Source organism: Schistocerca serialis, chromosome 1 (genome assembly GCF_023864345.2).
Source record: "Schistocerca serialis cubense isolate TAMUIC-IGC-003099 chromosome 1, iqSchSeri2.2, whole genome shotgun sequence".
Classification (NCBI taxonomy): domain Eukaryota; kingdom Metazoa; phylum Arthropoda; class Insecta; order Orthoptera; family Acrididae; genus Schistocerca; species Schistocerca serialis.
The window spans coordinates 827,629,253-827,652,595 of record NC_064638.1 but is presented as its reverse complement, the minus strand read 5'-3'; the positions used below and the strand labels follow the sequence as shown (position 1 = coordinate 827,652,595).

Below are 23,343 nucleotides of genomic sequence, written 5' to 3'. Positions count from 1 at the left end.
CTGACATCCAAAAGGGCATGATCACTGGCTTTTGGGTTGAGGGTGAAAGCATTTCCAAAATGGCCAAATTTGTAAACTGTTCACATGCCACCACAGTAAAAGTATACTGTGCATGGCAAAATGGCACTATCCAAAACCAGTGCCAGTGCAACTGTGGTGCACCACAGGCCACAGATGATGCGGGTGAATGATGGCTGCCAAGATGAGTACAGGTGAACAGATGTGCAATTATTGAACAGATGTGCAATTATTGAACAGTTGACCATTCAGATGAATCAAGGGGCTACCAACGGTGTCTCTTCAATGACCATTCTGTGTACATTGCTGCATATGGGCCTCCACAGCAGGCACTTGGTTTCTGCACCGCTGTTGGCTGCTGTTGATCAGCGACGATGGCTGGAATTTGCAGACCAATGGTGTAACTGGACATCCATTGATTGGTGACAGTTGGCCTTTTCAGATGAATCACATTTTATGCTCCATCAGACATAAAGCAAACACCCTGCAACAACTATTGGAGGGGTCCAGACCGGAGAAGTATGGAATGCTTTCGTGGCATTCCCTGTGTGATCTCGTCATTCTGGAAAGCACGACAGATTAACACAAGTATGCATCTGTCCCTGGGCAGCTGTCTGCTGGAGTTGGCATGGTTCCACATCCCTGTCAGTATCTTTCAGATCTTCATTGACTCTCTTCCTCCACATCTCCGAGCAGTCAACACTGGGAAAGGTGGTCATTCAGACTTTTGACAGGTATTCACTTTAATGTGACGGGACAGTGTAAAAATGATAACACTAAGTAAAGCAAATACTATTATTGTTTAGCACTAAATACAAAACATCAAGTAATGTACATATAAACTGAAATCATATACTGAATCTACGACACAGGAAAACTGGAAAATTCAGATTACCAGCATTAAACAAATAATAATACTGAACATGAGTAAAGTAAATTAAGATAGCATCAAACATACAGTAGAACCCTGATTAACCATCTCTTCTGGGACCAGGGTGTGATCATACACTAAAAAGTATGGATAATCAGAGTAGAATAAAACAAGCCCTTTACAGAGCTCAAAATGGCATACTAAATCAAAATCAAGTAAAAAAGTTATATTTCTAACACAAAAAAGGAAAACAGAAAATTCAGACACTAAAAATCTATTTAAAAAGTGTAAAATGTTTTTTGTTTCAATATGTTAGACCTTTACTTTGCAGCAGCATCACACTACTTCTTAATCACAAGTTAATAAACTGTACAAAATTACACTGCTACATTAAAATTAAAAAGGATGAAGTGAAAATGTGCACAGATAAAATAGCAGATTAAAGAATACAGTAAAGCAAACAGTGCAGCAGTCTGTCAACTGAGCATGCATGAGGAGCATGACTCCTGTGGCAGGAGTAAAATTGATTGATAACATTGGCACACAGTTTGGCAAAGAGCACAGACTCATGTTCAGACACACTGTCTGATAATCTGAGGAGCTGGTTAATCAAAGGTTGGGTAAAAGAGGTTCTACTGTATGACAATACTAATAATTTTACTTATAAAAGAAATTTAAAGGCACATTCCACAATTAGAATCGTCTCAACTGACTGATATTCATAAACAGGAATACAACATTAATGGAAGAAATAGCATTTGTGCTTTTTACTGAACCACTAATAACCTTCACGTCTGTTCAAGAAATTAAAAATATTTTATTAATGAACAGCAACCAACCTTCATCTTGCGTTCTTCCACTTCTGCTTGTTCCTTCTGTTGTTCTTGTCTGATGTCCTGCAGTTCCTTCTCAAGTGATCTAATTTTTTTCTGGAGCTCTTCTTCTCGGATTTCTTTCAATTGTAATTCTTGCTGTAGCTTCCTGTTTGCTCTGCAAAATGAATACTGAATGGTGAAATATAGTCATGTTTCCTTATTCATACTATTTTTTATCTTTCTTCTGAGATGCTCTGTTACAACATGAAGTTTGTTTATTAGTACTGTTTACCATCCTTCAAGACATTCTTGGTGCAAAAGTCAACAGACACTCTTTCAGGTACCTAGCTGAATTATTAGTATAATACAATCTCATCTGGGTCTCAACAAAGAATGCACCAATACTATAGCTCATAACATTTGATGAAGACAGTTAAAACATTTATAGAAATTTATTTAAACTGAAAGTGATGTTCTGGCTTAATGTTGAAAGAACAGGTATTTTTACAGATACAGTAATAATCCATATGAAAAGCTCTCAGGTTTTCAGCCCAGTGTAAACCTGTGAGCATTTCTTCAATAGTGTACACGAGGAAAGTCTACATTCATATACATATTAGTCCAGTTCAGTAATGTAGCAACAGAAACCATCAGCACTTTTCAATGGAATCATACCAGAAAACTTAAATTAAGTTCCAGGATCAAGATCTGAATGTGGAGCTTCTTGAATAATTATCACATATGTTAATGCTACACCACAGCATTCTCTTATTAAATAAATGGAGCCATATACAATTATTTTGAAAATGACAGCCCTAGGATAGGGGGGCATAAATTATATAAAATTTAAAGGGTCAATAAATGACCTGCAAATGGTTTTAATTACAGAGTGGTAAAGTGCACATACGCTGACAAACACTGCGTAGAAATGTTAGCATAGGTATGTAGAGAAATTCTGAACATTCAGTATCGTTATTTGTCAATAACAGATAATATATAAGAGATTACTGTATTATTGGCAAAAAGGCGCAACAGTGCCCAGAAAGGCAAATGGTCAGGCTTTCTGCAGTTGTTTTGTTTAACCGAAAAAATTACAAGCCATGACATTGTTACAACATATACCAGTGCCATACAAGTGTGCACACACATGCACATGGAAATGGGGGAGAGGGAGGAATTGTACACAGGAGAAGGTCAGTCCTAAACCTTGTAGAGGATTATGAAATTTGACGTCAGCTGAGGCTGACAGACATGACAGACATTGATAACCCATAATGCTTCAGTTCAGTGGTAGCATAACAGAGGCCTGAATACTGAGGCTCAGTGGTTAAGACACTGCACTTGCAGTTTGGAAGCCATCTTCATATAGGCTTTTCTTGAATTTCCTAAATCACTTAAGGCAATGATAGAATGATTCCTTTGAGAAAGTTTCTACTGATTTCATGCCCCCTTTCTTATGGTCCACCTCTAGTTGCCTTATCATAGATGGGACATTAAACTGCACCCTTCCTTTGAAACATGGGAACACAGCTACAGTTCTGCCACTATCACCAAATGGAATGGTTTAATCAGTAAGGACAGTCATATGCAAAGTGATGAGAAAATGACTTTTCTAATTAATTTGACTTCATATCAATCTAAAATAATAGCTGAGAACATGTGATGGAAGTACTGTACAAGGGACGGGCATCTCCCAAAAGTGCATTGTCCATTAACACTTGGAGTGATGGTCCCTTTTCATCCTCATAAAATAGTCAGCACTGCTGAATTTTGGATAAATGCAGAAGTTATTTAGAGTTTCATCCCTCAAAGTCTGTTTGATGTAATATCATGTACACTGCCTACTATGATTTGTAAAAATAGTGATTGTGGAATTGTATTTATATATTGCTCCGTACATTTTGTTATTTCTTTGTATCATTACAGCTCTTATGCTGACTAAATTCAGTCCTTTTCTAGCTTTTCCTTTGGCATATTAAAATCCTGGTGCTTTCAGTGCTACACAGGCAAATTGTTATAAACATTTTCTAATTCCCTCATAACTTTCTGCATGAACACTACATATTAAAAGTCCACCATTTCACACATGAGACATACACTGACTAGTAATTGAGATATTGGTCAATAACGTTATCACTACATAAATCCACAGGACAGGAGTGTTAATTTTTTCTTTCAGGTGTGTCAATTCTTCATCATTTCAATTAGTTCTTAATGACATCAATCTCTCCCTTGACATGGGGACACTTGGGACTATACACACAGGTGTCTATGTGGAGACACACATACACAAAATCTGACTTTCACAGCATCAGCAAATATCTTAGAATAATTTTTCAAACCACAATTTTTTCAAAAAATAAGCAAAGAACTAAAAACTAAGAAACTGATACTTAAATATTTATTTTTCTGGTTCTATGACTGAAATGGCTACAAAAGAATATATATTCAAGAATGATACCTTTTTCTTTCTGCAGAATAAACTGTTGCAGGTTTCTTTACTTCTTCAGGTTGCAAGATTGTATCATGAGTTAGGGCCTCTGCTAACATCTTAATATCACTCTGAAAAAATACGTTTATGACAGTAAATGTCAGTAAAAGACACTACAATTGTTTACCTATATGACACAGCAAATATTGGGATGTTATAATTTTCCTAAAAGTCAACAGAAATTAAGTATACTCATACTTTTCTACACTATACTGCAACTCTTACAGCATAGACACTATCTAAAAGGATGAAAGTCTCTTCACCAAAATCTATACAGATAACCATACATTCCAAGAAATCACCAACCCACAAATCATTTCATATAATGATGAACAAACCCATTTACTAGCTAGTATAAATCTGGTTACATGGAGAATTATCTTCCTATTTATGAAATCTGAAGCCCTACCATTTTCCAAGACATAATACATGCAGAGTTGCATGTCCTGTTGAGGCTGGCTACACATAATGTTCTGCGCATTACTGTTATGCAAAACTGAGAACATATTTTTTCTTTTGGAATAACATATGAAAATCATATGAAATAAATGTTAATGTACAGAATATACAGCAGATGTGAAAATGTATGTGGTATACACTCACAAGCACCTGTGTCAGAGGCAGTTGTGTGTTGGAGAAACAGCAGTTCTCTCACTGCCACAAACCCAGGATAAATTTATATATGGATAGGTTCCTCCTTGAGCAAACACAGTTTTTATGTACTATGCAGTAATGCTGTTACTCTTTTATAGTTTGTCAATTTACAGGTTTCCAGATTATCTTTACTGTGAGCTACACTTGTAACTTGCACTATCACATGGTTTACTGTAAACAATTTTAAACACTCTTATTTTACTGTTCACTATTAATTACCAATACATGTTAAAATACATTAAAACTTACACTTCAACAATTTAGGGACATACATGAAATGCCACAACATTTTAGACCTCATATTACTCACATCCAGTCTTTACATAAAATAGAGACTATACCCACACTTAATTATAGGGACACACTCCTGTCATAAAATACAATGAATAAGCACCTCATGTTAGTGATTCTTTTCACTGGAAGTCATGCATCAATGAGTATAGTGAATAGTGTCCAATTCGAAGTCTGCTGTGACCAATTTCATCACATCTCTTTACCTGGAGAGAAGTTTGCCAAAGTCATGTGTTGGTTTATGAATTGCGCCTTATTGACAGTTTCCTTCTGCCTATGAGATTCCCATTGACACACATAAAATCGCTTCAAAACTGAAACTATCAGATATAAGGGGAAAGCACAGTATGATTCACAATTTAAACCAGATTCTTACCACACTGGTACACAGAGCAAGAGTTATATGCGACAAGGAAAATCTGCCTACTGAGTTACAGAATCTGCACAAACCTTTCATAAGAACAGCTACTCAGAGACACAAATAAAACGCATTACCCAGTAGAGCAAGAAGAAGAAGGAAAGAAAACAATCCAGAAGAAGAAACCAAGCACCTAGCCTTTTTTTCTGTACACACAGCTGCCCACTTGCTGAATACAGTAGCTGAACAGTCTGTGAAGCACTTAGGGGGTCTAGACATATAAGTAATTTTGGCATCTGATCAGATCATTTTTTCTCCATCCCTCTCAAGACTGCATGAGGTTCAGCACCAAACACAATTTATTCATTGTCATGAGTAAATTGTAAAGAACCACCAGTCTACATTACCCATTACCTCAAAATTGTAGCAACTGCTTTAGATGTGATAAAATTTGATCTTTGAATTCTGTATTCCATGAGCTCTTAAATCAACATGGGCCTTAACAACAACCAGTGCTGATATTTGTTCCAATCTCGTGTCTGTAAATTTGTATCTGCCAGCCTATTTTCAGTCATACACTAATTTGGTAGGACTCAAACATGTGTATGGATGACTGTGGATGTTCTCAGAAATTTAAGGTATTATGGGCATATGTTACCAGTTATCTAGCTAAAGATGTGGCACTGTTCTTGCAGAACTGAACTTTCATACTTCTCCAGACATCTTGATTTAGGTTTCCCTAAATCAGTTTAGCTAAATTTCTGAGTTCCTTTGGTTTCCTTCCCCCATTTTTGTTCTTTCTGATTTTGTGACCAACCTCTAATAACACAGTAATCAATGGAATGTTAAACCTTAATTCTTTCTTTACCAAGCCCCAGAATACAGGCTGGTCCAAATTGTTCCAGTTCCTAATCTGATGCCTCATCATGTAACACATTGAGCATTTTAAGGTATGAAGCTTACACTGATCTACAAATGGTGCAGCCATAATGTGACTGGGACTGAATAAAATCAGTTGTATATTTCACTGGTTGCAAAGTCATAATTAAACACTCCTTTTGATACGGATGAGACTGAAGCCTTAGCTCTCTGGAAATATGATACTACAAATGAACTGTGGCATAATCTTGGCTGCCTGTAGTGGTGCCTTTGTGAACCATCCATTGTTCAATATTTATATCAGCTGAACAGTCCTACATTCATTTGCAATCCTCTTGCTGACTGTTCCAAGATGGCCACCGAGTAAGTGACGCCAGAAACCATTTCCAGAAAGTTAAGTGATTTAGACAGGAATATAATTTAGTTTAACGCTGACAACAAATTAAATACGTGCATTAGTGTATCGTTTAGTCTTGCCGTTAAAGGTTTGACTTTTCTTTGCGTATTTTTTCAGAAAACACGAAAAGATCGTAACTTCGCGAAGTCACGCTTAGGCTTAAATTTTGTAAACGTGTTTGTTTCTTGTTTCAAGGTAATTTAACTAGTTTCTCGGTAACAAATAAGTAAACTACCGTAAATAGCGTATAACTTCATTGTTTTAATACAGATTTCAGAAAAACAGCGTAACTTTATATCAGAAACTTGCCTATATACATTTGTTTATAGGCCTAATTCTCGTAACGTTTTTGGAGAATCAAAGTTAAAGTATCTTGTTTAATTGCCCTTTTTTCATTCCATCGAGTGAAATATATAATAAATAGCGTATACCTTCGTTGTTTTAATACAGATCTCAGAAAAACAGCGGAATTTTAAATCAGAAACTTGCTTATATACATTTGTGAATAGGCTTAATTCTTGTAACGTCTTTTTTGATTTTCGGTAATTTAATTGATTTATTCTAGCTAAAGTATTATTTTTGCCATGAGTGAGAAGTGCCTGACTTGCCGTAGAATTGTTAGTTCCGGGGTTTGGTGTGATGGATGCAGTAGTTTTTTTCACTGGGGGAACTGCAGTGGCGTGGGTGTTGGGAAAGTGGATCAGGCTCATCAGTGGTTATGTAAGATTTGCAGCGGAGATAGGAAGATAGTGGAACAGGAGGGGAAAATTGCTGCCCTTCAGGCTGAGCTAGATCAGGCTAGGGAAGATCTGGACAGGTTAAGGAGGGAGAAGGGCAAAGAGAGGTGGGAAGTGGAAACAGGTAGCAGAAGGAACAGGCCTAGAACTAAGTCTGACAGTTTTGTGGTGAATGTCAAAAATAAGTTTGACCTGTTGCTTCAGTTAGAAACTGATGAGCCTCAAGCAGAGGTAGGTGTAGACAGGACACAACAATCTTTCAATAGGAAATTGAAAAAGAATGTAGGAAAGTCATCGAAAAGGAAGAAAATTTTGTTGTTAGGCAGTTCTCATGCCAGAGGTGTAGGCCAACTTCTGCAGGAGGAATTAGGACCAGAATACCAGGTCACAAATTTTTTCAAACCAAGTGCTAGTCTGGATCAGGTGACAGAGGATTTAGGATCACTCTGTAAAGGATTTACCAGGGAAGACACCGTGGTTATTGTGGGAGGGCCAGGGAACAGCATCGACAGAGATCCTGGGTACAGTATAGAGTGTGACCTGGTAAAGATTGCGTCGGCATCGAGACACACCAATGTTGAATTTGTATCTGTCCTGAGATGCCATGACCGGCCTCATTTGAACTCTTCTGTTGGGAGAGTTAATTTGGAGTTGGAACGACTGCTTGGGTCGGGTGCGGGGGCTCATATTGGTGTGGTTCCTGTTGATTATCTCAGTAGGTGGGACTATACCAGGCACGGCCTACATCTCAACAGGAAAGGGAAGGGGAAACTGGCTGGGGTAATAGCAGGAAATTTAAGGGGGGGAGGCACTGCCATGAATGGTAAAATACCAGTGGTTATAGGTGTTGGAGCAGCACCTTTTTTAGGATAGGTAAGACAGAAAGATGTCAAGTTCTAGGAGAGGTCAGGATTGAAACAAATCTTCAGTTTAGGAAAGAAATTAAACAGCACACTTCTAGCACATTGGATCACCAATCACAGCTATCAATTATAAATTTTCACCAATCACCAGAAATTTTATCTCCACCAAGTTGTATCTCAGTCATAGGTAATTGCATTGATGAATTAAAGTCACCCAACCCAATTGACATAATCTGCCTCTCTGAACACCATGTGACCACTGGTATAGGAACTAGGCCTAAGCACAATGAGAAACTCAGACAGGAGAGTACTGCAAATGTTAGAATAAGGAAAGGTTCTCATAAAAGTATAAATAAAAATAATGAAAGTATATTTCATCAAAATATTGGGAGTTTAAAGAATAAAGTAGATGAGCTTCTGGCTTGTTTAGAAGATTTAGAAGCTGAGAATGAAATAGATATACTATGCCTGTCTGAGCATCACATTATTACTGATATGGATAAGGTAAATGTAAGTGGTTATAAGCTCTCTGCACATGTAATGAGAGACAATATGGAGAAAGGAGGAGTTGCCATATATGTCAAAAGTTATCATTGTGCAAAAACTATAGAAACAAAAAAGTTTTGTGTAGAGAAACATATAGAAGCATGTGCCTGTGAGCTTAAATTAAATAAAGGCACATTTATAATTGTAACTGTATATAGGTCCCCATCAGGAAATTTTCATCTATTTCTGAAAAATTTGGACTCCTTGTTGTGCTATCTGTCAGACAGGGGGAAGCAAATTATTATTTGTGGGGACTTCAATGTAGATTCTCTGAAAGAGGGTAATAGGAAAAATGACCTTGAAGTATTACTCGGTTCTTTCAATTTGACACCCGTTATTGATTTTCCTACTCGGGTGGTAAAGGATAGCAGCTCACTGATAGATAACTTCTTTATAGACCAAGATAAGTTTAACCAGATAAATGCTCAGCCTGTTGAGAATGGTCTTTCTGATCATGGTGCACAGCTAGTTACAATATATGACATAGCTCCATTCAGCAATACTAAACAGTCCTCCAAAGTAGTACGTTCAGTCAACGATTTAACAATTGCAAATTTCAGGGAAAGCCTACAGCAGTTAGACTGGGATGAGGTGTACCGTGAACCTGACGCCAATTTAAAATATAATTTATTTCATGACATTTTTGTAAATGCATTTGGAAACTGCTTCCCCAAGAAAATAGTTAAATATACTCGTAAGAAACCTTGTAACAAACCATGGCTTACTAAGGGTATAAAAATATCTTGTAACCGGAAAAGGGAAATGTATCTGACAGCAAGAAAGAGTAGTGACCCAGAAACTATCAAAAATTATAAAAACTACTGTGTTATATTAAGAAAAGTTATTAAAAAATCCAGGAGTATGTGTATCATGTCTGAAATCAGCAACTCTGATAATAAAATTAAAACAATTTGGAATATTATTAAAAGAGAAACAGGTCAACCAAGAGCAGAGGAAGACAGTATTACCATCAAATTGAATGAAAACTTTACGAACAAAAAGTCAGAAGTTGAAAATATTTTTAATAATCATTTTCTAAATGTTGTGGATATAGTAGGATCCAGGTGTTCATTAGAAGATGCTAGGCTGTTAATGGAAGAGGCCATACCTATGCAATTTGATACAATTGAAATCTCACCCACTTCTCCCTCTGAAATTAGGAAAATAATAAACTTGCTTAAAAGCAAAAACTCACATGGAATTGATGGCATTTCCAGCAAAATACTAAAAGCTTGTTCTCAACAGATAAGTAAGATTCTCAGCCACCTGTGTAATAGCTCTCTGGAACAGGGCATTTTCCCTGATAGACTGAAATATGCTATTGTTATACCTTTGCATAAAAAGGGGGATAGATCTGATGTCAACAATTACCGTCCAATCTCCCTTCTAACAGCTTTATCCAAAATTTTTGAGAAAGTAATGTATTCAAGAGTAGCTTCACATATCTGTAAAAATGAAGTACTAACAAAATGTCAGTTTGGTTTCCAGAAAGGTTTTTCAACAGAAAATGCCATATATGCTTTCACCAGTCAAATTTTGAATGATCTGAATAACCGAACACCACCCATTGGGCTTTTTGTGATCTCTCAAAGGCTTTTGATTGTGTAAATCATGAAATTCTGCTAGACAAGCTCAAGTATTGTGGCATGAGTGGGACAGTGCACAAATGGTTTAATTCGTACCTAACTGGAAGAGTGTAGAAAGTTGAAATAAGTAGTTCTCGTAACATGCAAAGATCAGCACATTCCTCAAACTGGGGAACTATCAAGAATGGGGTCCCACAAGGGTCAGTCTTGGGTCCTTTGTTGTTCTTATTATATATTAATGACTTGCCATTCTATATTCATGAAGAGGCAAAGTTAGTTCTCTTCGCTGATGATACAAGTATAGTAATCACACCTGAGAAACAAGAATTAACTGATGAAATTGTCAATACTGTCTTTCAGAAAATTACTAAGTGGTTCCTTGTAAACGGACTCTCACTGAATTTTGATAAGACACAGTACATACAGTTCCGTACAGTGAATGGTATGACGCCATTAATAAATATAGACCTTAATCAGAAGCATATAGCTAAGGTAGAATATTCTAAATTTTTAGGTATGTCCATTGATGAGAGATTAAATTGGAAGAAACACATTGATGATCTGCTGAAACGTTTGAGTTCAGCTACTTATGCAATAAGGGTCATTGCAAATTTTGGTGATAAACATCTTAGTAAATTAGCTTACTACGCCTATTTTCACTCATTGCTTTCATATGGCATCATATTTTGGGGTAATTCATCACTGAGGAATAAAGTATTTATTGCACAAAAGCGTGTAATCAGAATAATAGCTGGAGTCCACCCAAGATCATCCTGCAGACATTTATTTAAGGATCTAGGGATATTCACAGTAGCTTCTCAGTATATATACTCTCTTATGAAATTTGTTATTAACAAGCAAACCCAATTCAAAAGTAATAGCAGTGTGCATAACTACAATACTAGGAGAAAGGACGATCTTCACTATTCAAGATTAAATCTAACTTTGGCACAGAAAGGGGTGAATTATACTGGCACTAAAGTCTTTGGTCACTTACCAAATAGTATCAAAAGTCTGACAGATAACCAACAAGTATTTAAGAAGAAATTAAAAGAATTTCTGAATGACAACTCCTTCTACTCCATAGAGGAATTTTTAGATATAAATTAAGAAAAAAAAGAAAAAAAACAAAAATATTAAAAAAAAAATAATAAAGTTGTTATATTAGCTTAAGTATGTTGTTAAATTAACCTAATTATGTCATGTATTGGAAAATTCGACTCGTTCCACATCATTACGAAATATCGTATTCATGATCCATGGAACTAGTATTAATCTAATCTAATCTAATCATAATACTAAAGATCTGATGGAGCAGTTAATGACAGTAAGAAGCTGGTGTCATAATCTGTTTTTATTCTCTGTGTTTCTTCTTTCTGCTTTAGACATTGCAGTCCAGAAGGCCACATGGTTTTCTGTGGTTGGATTGTTTTTGGAGATTCTCAGTGGTACTGGCCTCTTCTTCATTGGAGAGTAACATATCTCATTACACTAAGCACCCAGATTTCTTCAAATATATTTTGCAGATTTTGGCATGGATACCTCAAAACCTCTGTAGATTACAGATGTTATTCGTTCCTTTCAATCTTGTACACTGTCCTGCTACTGAAATACAGCCTTCTGGCTGTATAGAGTGCAGATTTCCTTGAAATGATACACTTTGGCAGTCTGCTTTTGGGTACTGCTCTTTAAGAGAAAACCAGTTGGAACTGAAAGTGGTCATTGGAGTTGACGTTTCGCATCACTCTTGCATTGAAAGTATCTCCAGGATTTGGTGAGGAGAACACAAAGTTTATAGCACAGAATGGTTCTGGTACTGTGCTGAAATGTGTCATTTCTATTATGTTTAAAAGACATACATTTTCTGGCAGCTGGACACACTCAACCAGTTGTTCCCTCGGGCATATGCTGGAAGAGGCTCACAGCATACTGTGCCTCATTATAGAGATGTTCACTCAGTGGTGGAGAGCAGCAGTTCCCAACCTTTTTAGCTGTGCAAAATGTTTCAAGCAAATGTTTTTGTGTGTGTGTGTGTGTGTGTGTGTGTGTGTGTGTGTGTGTGTGCCAGTAGGTCCAATTAGTAAAACATACTATACAAGAAGGATTGAAAAATATCTATATTTTTTTTATAAAGAAAATATTTTTATTATATTCACTTAGCTGTCACAACTAGATGAAAACTAAAGATCATATGGTAAATGTTAAAAAGAACTCAATGGGATTTTTGGCATTGTCATCCATGAGAAGATCAATATTTGGATTAAAACTGGTTATTTTTAGCATCAAATCACTATCTACATTCAGTCTATTCCTATACTTATTCTTCAAAACAAGTAAAGTTGAAAAGTTTTGAACACATAGAGAACATGTCAAAAAGGCCATCAAGTGTCTCAGGAAATAGTAATTCGGCAATATCTCCACAGGAATTGAGCAAAGAGGTGTGCTGGGTAAAACCCTAAACTCACATTCTACAGACTCAGGTTCAATTCTTGGAACGGCCATCCAATTTTCTCTCTTCTGTGGTCACCCAGGTCACTCTACGCAGGTGCCAGGATGGTTGACTCCTTCTCCTTCAGCAGAAACAAATCAAAGCAAAGCTCCTTCTCTCACAATCTTTAGCCACATATGGGATGTAAAACATCAACCATCCTTCCTCCTCCTTGTATCAGGATATTAAATGAGCAAAATTCAAGCAAGTTGTTCTTGTGAACAACTGTGTTTGAGAAACTAGCAACTCGACAAATTACGATTGGATTGTGGGGTGTTATGTGTTTACACCATTAACAGCCAACAAAGGCTGCACGCCACCCCTGTGGGGCTGTTTGTAAGCATGTATACTTGCAGCTTCCTCGTGGCACATAATATTGGCCATTTTCAAAATTAAAAAAAAAAGAAAAGAAAATAACTGGTGAGTATTTCAGCTTGTTTCATTTTGTGCTTACTGACCTTGACGACTGATGAGTGAAAACCCTGAAGCTCCCAATAATTTTTATCTTGTTTTGGACTCCAGACCAGTGCTCAAGGCCTATTGCCACAAGTGGGCTGTGGTCCATGGGTTGGGAACTGCTGGTGTAGGGCATAATGAAATACTAGATTATGCACCAATGGCAGCAGCAACAGCTTTGAGTGCAACAGTTCAGGTCATAGGCGATGCAAAACAGGTGTCACCAGCACAAACACTGCAATGCTACCACCTTCCACAACCAAAATCTTCATTATGCCCACAGGGCAGATGTGTAGGAAGATTTAAAATATTTCTTATAAACATATATTTGAGACAGGGGGTTCCTGGATTAAGAGCTTCAGTTCTCCTGCATTTCTGCATGAGACCTGAAGCAATGTCTCTGATTTTTCCTTCGGGTGATGCAACTGGGAGAGAGTGCCTGTCACTTCTTGGAATGGATGCTCGAGGAATGTTAACCTCTAACCTCTCCATGAAGTGCAACACCTGTCTTGAAGCATCTGCTACTGGAGTTCAATGAGCACTTTGTTACACACTCTTTCTTATTAAATGAACCTGTGACAAAACACACTGCTCTTCTTTAGATCTTCTCCATCAACCCTGACTGATAAGAGTCACGGACTTATGACTTATATTCAAGAAGGAGGGGTTGATAGGCTTCCTCTTACTTGGTACGATTCCTCCGAAGAACCTCAGTCTGGCATCAGAATTTCCTGTATAACAATGCTGGTGAGAGTCATTCTTTCCTTTTTTTCATCTCAATGGGAAAAAAACACGTATGATGCAGAATTAGAAGGGCTAAGGTGTTCACTCATAATTATTTCAATACAAAATACTGAATTGTTGACATCAGATGTCACAAATTTGTGTTTGCCTCTTTCTTCCATTCTGTTTCAAGTTTTTTCACCTTCTTCTCTTGGAGTAAATGACAAATTGGATGTTGCTGAGGATACAGGATTTAAGGATTTTATATCTGCAGGACATTCATTTTTCAGACAAAACATTAATTTTACCTTGTCATGCTATCAGCTTCAGTGATCGACCATTTTTTTACACATGCACTTGCACACGTGGTTCCTACTTCCTTTAAAGACTAGCTCCACAATGAAGCATTCCTCTAACCTTTGGAGTCTTCAGTCCTGCATCAACCATGTGTTTTGAAAGTAAAATACTGAATGATGACCTCTTTTCATTTCATTTCAGAGGTGCCTTAATTTATCCCCGGCAACACCAACAGTATATTATATATAATTTATAGTCAAAAGAGACTTCAGTCAGTGGTCTACATTAGAACAGTCTCTTAATAGACAATTCTAAGGATAACTGTCACCAGCTTTGCACACGACCTCAGAAACTAGCCAACAAAAATCATCCTGTTAAAGAGAAAAACCTCTCGGAGAAAAACCTCTAGCCTTTGGCAAATGGTGAAAACTGCCTCCAAACAGAGGAGAGTGCAAGGTGGCAGTGTCAATGAAGCATCCACACACTTAGCATAGCCTATAACTCCATGACACCAGGCCTATCCACTGTGTAATTCAGGTCACTCCAAGTTCTCAGCCAGTTCCTGTGAAAACCATGATACTCATACTACAGCACTCTTGCTGGTAAAATTACCCTCACTATGTTTTACAATATGCAAGTATGGATGCCAATGCATAATCTCTACCACACATTTATGCAGTCAGTGTATGTATTGTAACCCCTAACAAGAGCCTGTAGGCTCTACAGACAACTATAGGGGTGCATTAAATCACCATGGTTTTTTAAAATGTTTTTTCTTCTGTGTAAAGACTGAGCATCTGTGCTTTGAGCTGAATGGATACCGTAACTGTTAACAACACATTTTCTGCCATTTTATGATGAGTCTTACAATGCTCCGGCGTGTTGCTAAGACATTGCATCCCATGGTCATATGATCAAACATCTGGAATTTCAACATCTCACTGGATCTGAACGCACAGCTGTTCCTTGAGGTATGGAAAAGCTTCCGTTATATATTTAGGAAGCTCTGAAGAATCGAAACTCATGCACAGGGACTAGTCTGTTCATTGTCACTATTCACATGCCCCATTGTTTTTCACTTCCCACGATCTTGGAGTTCAAAGAGACTTACACCCATAATATATTTACAAATTGCTTTGTCATTACTATAGTTCAAAAAGCTGGGCACTTCTGTTGTTATCAGATACTTGATAGGACCTTTACTTTTGAGGACTGTTAACTGACTGTGAGCAGAAGTTCCAACGAGTAGATTACTACTAAAGGGTTGTTTCACTGAACTGAGAGCCCCAACCAGTCAATATAAAATATTATGAACAAAAAATTGAAATATTTCTAGTCTATTGACATTACAAAAATATTTTGACACAATGGAAGTTCTAATTTTCAGTCCTCGCTCAGCAGGTGCTCAACAGGGCTGCCCTTCCGCAGCCACTTAATCAGTTGTTGGTTATTAATATTGCGTAAGGCCACAGTGAAAGCTCTAGGCCTGTCTGGAAGACTGATTAATGTGCTCTACTTCACTTCCACAAAAAGCTATATATATAGACAGTAAATCCAAGAAGAGGCTCACACACCTTGGTGAACCTAACACAACTGGTATGCAGAATATGCTCTGTAGGTAGCCTACTAATGGCCTTTTGCTCCTCACTAGTCTCTCCCTCCTTCTTCAGTGTTAGTACATAGCACACCTTGAGGCTCATGTGCTTCTAATGAGGACTGTACTATCTTTCAAATGTAGGCAGTTACGTCAATTTCCTCATTCCATATGGCAAATTACATTCTACCCATGTGGCCTCTAAAGAATTCCCACCCCCCATTCTATAACACATAAATGGCCACAAAAGACAATAAAGACAGACTCAAGTCTTAGTATAACACTTTGTTGCTGCACTAAGCATAAACTGCATACATTTATTCAAACTTACATGACTATGCACTTGCTCCTGTAGTAAGGTACAAAACAATATTTTATAGTACAAAGCTCGGAATAATATCTGTGTCTTTACCTCAAGTTCTGAAACTGTCTTGGTCAATATTTCCTGTTTTGAACCTTGTGCATGAAGTAAACTCATGCACTTACTAAGAGTAGGATCTTTCTTAGCACCCTCCAGCTGCTCAATTAATTTCTGAACAGCACAAAGTAGTTCTTCCTTCTTTGTATCCTTCTTTTCATCTTTCAACTGTCCTTCTTCTAATGCTGGAACACTGCAAAAGACCTTCTACATTTTTCCCATTCAGGAATTAGCAATATCAAAGTGTCACAGTAAGTGTAGAATATTTGATAATTGATCAGTCACATACAAATACTAAATAGAAGACATTAAATTAATACAGTTGAAAGCACCCGTTGTAGATGTCAGTTCTATTTACATTTTGGCTTACACCTTCTGTATACAGTGGTGTCACTTACTGCTGTTACTGTGTTGGCCTTCATCTAATGGGACACACAAAAATTGTGTGTGCCAGGGCCAGGTCTTTAAACTAGAATTTTTAGTTTTTATGAGCAGTCACCTTAACTATTAAGCTGTCAAGGCACACCTTGTGAACTAATGTCAATTCTCACTGTTCCAATACAAGTCTCTTAAAATTCCAAACAATTCTTGCATTATGGCAACAACATCACTGTAAAGAGCATGGCAGAAGGGTCAGTCTGATAGCCAGGGATCAGGTACAAACACAACATTAGAATTTTGTGAATATCACCATTTAACATTTAATATACTCATGCCACAAATAATGAGACTAATGAGCAGGGACACTAAATTAGTAGTGTATGGCATAAATTGAGAATTTGGATCTGAAGGGAGGTGTGCTAGGGTAGTCCATGCAGCTGTGACGATCACTGTGTCCAGATGGCATAGTGGTCAGTGCATCAGCAGGAGACTCGGGTTCAAATCCTAGTCTTACACAAATGTGCAACTTATCCCATTGATATAAATCAATGCTCACTGGCAGCTAATGTCCTTTATTCCTTTGTGTGTTGATTCATAATGGCTGCAAGATCAAAATGGTGTCTGTTCTTTCGGAAATGTCGACAAGAACAGAACCACATATATGTTAAATAAAACTAGGTATCATAGTCAGTAATGATATTATTTATTAATAAACTTAAATTGTAAGATATCCATAAAATTAAAATCATGCCAAAGACTGACAAACACTATGTGAACAATGACCTTGGATCTCCCTGTAAAGTTTGGGCAAGTCCAATTTGTATGCTGTTGATTTCAATTTTAGGAATAATTCCAGCTTCTCATCAATAAGATGACTTCTCAGTTTAATCTAGATTACATACCTGTTTTGAAACAATTGTTTGCATGAATATGTAGTACAAAATAAATAAAGAAAGAACAATAAAAGCTAGGTTTTTCAAAAATTGTTTTTCTCCAACATTTCTATATCAACACAAAGACATTTAAATTTAGAGCTCCACAGATCTTTGTTTCCTTAAATTTGACAACAGCATTTCAAAACTGCCAACGCCAATATTAAAGGAAGAAAAATTTAATTCTGTTACAGCAGCATTAAAAGTTGTTCAACCAAAGCTCATGTCAATTTGCTATTTCTGGAACCTGTTGAGAAAAGCTTCCCTCGTATTTAAAAGTGTTGTTCTGAAATAAAAATTCCAATATCAGAATTAATTTCTTGGTGATGTTTCAACAGGATGCAAAGCGAACAAAGCCTTCCATTCAAAGTCTTGGGCAGAAAGAGAGGATTTGTTTTTGAAAGAAATAACTTATTCTAACATTGAAAAAATCGTTTCCATTCCCCTGTAGTTTACAATCAAGCTGCTGTAGATGAGACACATTGTCTACCATGAAATGAAATTTTTGGGCCCACTGATCTTTTGTTAGTTCTGGATAGTGAACATCATTTTCAAGGAGAAGTGCTTTAATTTCTGTTATTAAGGAAGTGACATGTTTCAAAATGTTTCCTCTGATAACTACCATAACTTGTTACACAGAAGAAGATCTGCATACTCAATCTTCATTTCAACTAAAACTTCTGTAAATTGGCAATTATTAAGAGGTTCATCTATTGTGAATTTGATACTCTTAATCACGTATTTCATAACTTTCCAAATTTCTTCTGGAAATGTCTGCTCACAAAGTGCTTCTTGATAAATGATGTAAGTATGTATCTCATGATTAATTTTTTCTTTCAAGATAGCAACAAAACCATTCCTTTGCCAGTCATACTCTTCACCTGTCTGTTGAAACTGAGACAATATTAACGAATGGAATGCAATGTTTTTCAATGGACTCAGTTACAACAGGTGCTCTATCCTCTCCACATGTTTCACCTTTGAGTGGCAATAGTCCTCAAAGTTCTTCTTTAGAGTCTGTAGATGAAATACAAAGCAGTGCTGAAAAGTTATTTTTTTATGTGGAAAATGTTAAAGCTTTTTTAATAAAGCGAACATTATCAACATCCTACATCTTCAGTCTTCATGTCTACATATTTATTACTATATGTATTCACCCTGGTGACAAATACATTTCTCCCAATGAGAGACTAGTTTGTCGATACTGTGGAATGTTTGGCTCTGTTGACGGAGCCACCACCTCACATCCACTTGCACCACTTCATCACTAACAACAGGAAGTCCTGGAAACAGATGAAAATCGAATGGAGCCAAGTCGGGACTTTATGGAGGATGTCCGATTGTTGCAGAAGTCAAGTGCTCACATGTGGTATGGCATTGACATGCTGAAGGGGAGATGCAGATGAACTCTTCGAAACTGAAACTCGATTACAGCACACTGTTTTTCATATACCAAGATAATTACGTGACACACGGCCACGTTACCTGCTATAAGTCAGAGCCCTCTAGGGGCAGAGGGCCACAAATATGTATTAAGTTTTCACATAAAAAAATTTTCAGCAAGCCATCATATATCATAAAATGAAACTTGTATTGTATCATATAGTTCATTATATTTGTCACTAGACTTGTTGACTATATTTAAAGACTTTTAACTGTTCTATCTTTCACTGTTTTTGTGGACAATAATTTTGTTTTAAAATCTTAAAACAGCTCTTTAGAAGCATTTACAAAACAACTTTTTATGTGTTCACTGTCTGTATATGGTTTTATTTCCTTATCAGTCTCTTGGCTAACTACTGCATCCAGTAAGCACATGCGAAAGTTGATTTTTCTTGCCACTTCTTCAGTTTCTAAACTGCTTTCTTCCTTGCATCACTGACAGGATATTTACCTGATGTGACTTACCAAACGAAAGCGCTGGCAGGTTGATAGACACACAAACAAACACGAACATACACACAAAATTCAAGCCCTGGACATGCGCGGCCTCGCTGTGATGGAGCACTTCCTTTCACGCCGATCACCTGCCACCCTACCTAAAACCTCCAGTCCTGTAACCCGGAAGGTGTACACGATCAAAGGCAGAGCCACGTGTGAAAGCACCCACGTGATCTACCAACTGACCTGCCTACACTGGGAATGACCAGCAACAAACTGTCCATTCGCATGAATGGACACAGGCAGACAGTGTTTATTGTAATGAGGATCACCCTGTGGCTAAACATGCCTTGGTGCACGGCCAGCACATCTTGACACAGTGTTACACCATCCAGGTTATCTGGATACTTCCCACTAACACCAGCCTGTCAGAACTCCGGAGATGGGAACATGCCCTTCAGTATATCCTCTCTTCTCGTTATCCGCCAGGCCTCAACCTCCGCTAATTTCAAGTTGCTGCCTCTCATACCTCACCTGTCTTTCAACAACATCTTTGCCTCTGTACTTCCGCCTCGACTGACATCTCTGCCCAAACTCTTTGCCTTTACAAATGTCTGCTTGTGTCTGTGTATGTGCGGATGGATATGTGTGTGTGTGTGTGTGTGTGTGTGTGTGTGTGTGTGTGTGTGTGTGTGCGCGCGCGCGCGAGTGTTTACCTGTCCTTTTTTCCTTTTTTCCCCCTAAGGTAAGTCTTTCCGCTCCCGGGATTGGAATGACTCCTTACCCTCTCCCTTATAACCCACATCCTTTCATCTTTCCCTCTCCTTTCCTCTTTCCTGATGAAGCAACCGTTGGTTGCGAAAGCTTGAATTTTGTGTGTATGTTTGAGTTTGTTTGTGTGTCTATCAACCTGCCAGCGCTTTCGTTTAGTAAGTCACATCTTCTTTGTTTTAAGATATATTTTTCCCACATGGAATGTTTCCCTCTATTATATTCTTGACAGGATTTTTAGTACTACGTGACAAATATTTAGTTGTAAAGTGTTTCTCTAAATTTGATTTCTTGTTATGAGCTAATTTTTGGAAGGCCGTTTAACTGCAGAGTAAATGCAAAATTCTCAGTCAATTCAAATTTTATGTGTTTTGTCTTCCATTTTTCTTTGGCACTTCTCTGTAGCCAAGTCAAACAGGACACATAAAATTTATGTTTTGTTTTATAACCAACACAAAATAATTACAATTCTTAAAACTAGTGACCAAAAGTTCCTATAGGATTTGCAGCTGGTTGGAAAAACACAGAAAACATTAAGCTTTAAGAACGTACTTTTGACACCTGAGCACCATTTTCATACACAACTAGCACTAACCACTGCATAATGAGACTGCTGACTGACTGGTTCATTCAACTCATGCATGAACCACACACGCCTGGCCCACAGGTTGACTGAAACTTTAGGTCCCGTCAATGCAAAGAATGATAGTGAGTGGAGGAGAATTTCCATCTGCAAGGATGATGCAAGTAGTGCATGCATGGGACACAAAGTTTCAATCACACTTTCACATGTGGCACTTTGCAGAAGAGAGCCACTCAAAGTGCCCCAGAGCCACATATGCTCATGAGCCACAGTTTGTTACCTACCACTGTCCTATGCCATTAAAGGAAGAGGGACCCTTGATAGCAGCACATCATATGGAAACTCCATTGTAACTGCAGCACAGACTTCACTGATCAAGGTGGCACAACGGTTAGCAGATTGGACTCACATTCAGGTGGACAACAATCCAAATCTGTGTCCGGCCATCCAAATTTAGGTTTCCTGTGATTTCCCTATACCACTCCAGGTAAATGCCGGGAGAGCTCCTGTGAAAGGGCATGGCCAATTTCCTTCCCCATCCTTGACACAATCCAAGCTTGTGCTCCATCTCTAATGACCTCGACATCGATGGGATGTCAATCTCAATCTTCCTTTTTTAATATGGAATGGGCACCACCAAACCACAGGCACGGGCAAGGTTGATCATGTAAGGTTATGCTACTAAGTAGAAACAGTTGGACTCCCAGTTCAAAGATAACATGCAAATGACAACAGTGAAGGTCAATAAGAGATTTGTGCATCTGTGAATAGATCTAGGTGTAAAACATACAACAACTACGACAGTCATACCTTAGCAAAAGATCTGACTGAAGAATCTGAGAACATTTTGACCCTATGTAAATTTGTTATGTGGGGCTAAGGTTTCCATCCAGTCACTTGTTGATAAGTCTGATGAGCAGTTGAAGATAGCAAAATGAAAGCTGAAGTTCTAAATTTCACATTTAAGAAATCGTTCACACAGAAGAATCGTACAAACATGCCATCATCTGCCCATAGAACAGACTCCCATATGGGTGACAGTAATAAATATCCCAGGCATAGAGAAACATCTGAAAGGGTTGAACATAAATAAGAAGCCAGATCCAGACGGAATCCCAATTTGATTTTACAAAGAGTACTCTACGGCATTGTCCCCTTACTTAACTTGCATTTATCGCAAATCTCTCACCCAGTGCAAAGTCACAAGTGGCTGGAAAAAAGCGCAGCTGACTCCAATATGTAAGAAGGGTAAAAGGACAGACTCGCAAAATTACAGACCAATATCCTTAACATCAGTTTGCTGTGGAATTCTTGAACATATTCCCCATTTGAATATAATAAATGTCCTTGATACCGAGGACCTTATGTCCACGAGTCAGGGTGATTTTGAAAGCATGACTCATGCAAAATTCAGCTTACCTTTTACTCACATGATATACTACAAACTATGGAATGAAAGGCAACAGGCAAATTCCATGTTTCTAGATTTCCAAAACGCATTTGACCCGGTACCCCACTGCACACTGGTAACAAAGGTATGAGCATATGGAATAGGTTCCCAGATATGTGAGTAGTTTTAAGTCTTCTTATGTAATAGAACCTAGTATGTTGTTCTCGACAGCAAATGCTCATCAGAGACATGGGTATCATCAGAAGTGCCCCAGGGAGGTGTCACAGGACTGCTGTTATTCTCTGTGTACATAAATGATGTGACGACAGATAGGGGAGCAGCAATCTGTGGCTGTATACTGATAATGCTGTGTTGTACAGGAAGGTGCTGGGTTGAGTGACTATAGGAGCATGTAAGATGACAGACAAAATTTCTGGTTGGTGTGATGCACGGCAGTTAGCTCTAAATATAGAAAAACATAAAGTAATGCAGATGAGTGCATAAAACAAGCCCACAATCTTTGAATATAGCATTAGTAGAGTCCTACTTGATACAGTCATGTCATTTAAATACCTGAGTATCACATCGCAAAGTGATATGAAGGTGAATGATCAACTTGGTTCATTGGGAGAATTTTGAGAAAGTGTGGTTAATCTGTAAAGGGGACCATATGTAGGTTGCTAGTGTGGCCTATTCTTGAGTACTGCTTGAGTGTTTGGGACCTGCACCAGGTCATATTAAAGGAAGACATCAAAACAATTCATAGGTGGGCTGCTAGATTTGTTACCAGTAGGTTCAAATAACATGCGAGTATTACAGAGATGCAATGGGAACTCAAGTGGAAATTCCTGGAGGGAAAACGATGTTCTTTTCAAGAAACACTACTGAGAAAATTTAGAGAACTGTCATTTAAAGCTGACAGC

The 23,343-nt window shown here is 37.8% G+C and overlaps 1 protein-coding gene across 1 annotated transcript in view; it reads right to left on the bottom strand.

Annotated features, from left to right (window-relative positions):
- LOC126484618 (centrosomal protein of 290 kDa-like) overlaps window positions 1–23,343 on the bottom strand; it is a 209,353-nt gene that overhangs the window by 9,093 nt on the left and 176,917 nt on the right. Inside the window, exons 28-30 of the mRNA XM_050108205.1 lie at window positions 16,477–16,675; window positions 4,166–4,266; window positions 1,729–1,879 (exon numbers count right to left, since the gene is read on the bottom strand). Coding sequence (XP_049964162.1) covers window positions 1,729–1,879; window positions 4,166–4,266; window positions 16,477–16,675 — 451 coding nt within the window. The remainder of the gene's footprint in view (window positions 1–1,728; window positions 1,880–4,165; window positions 4,267–16,476; window positions 16,676–23,343) is intronic.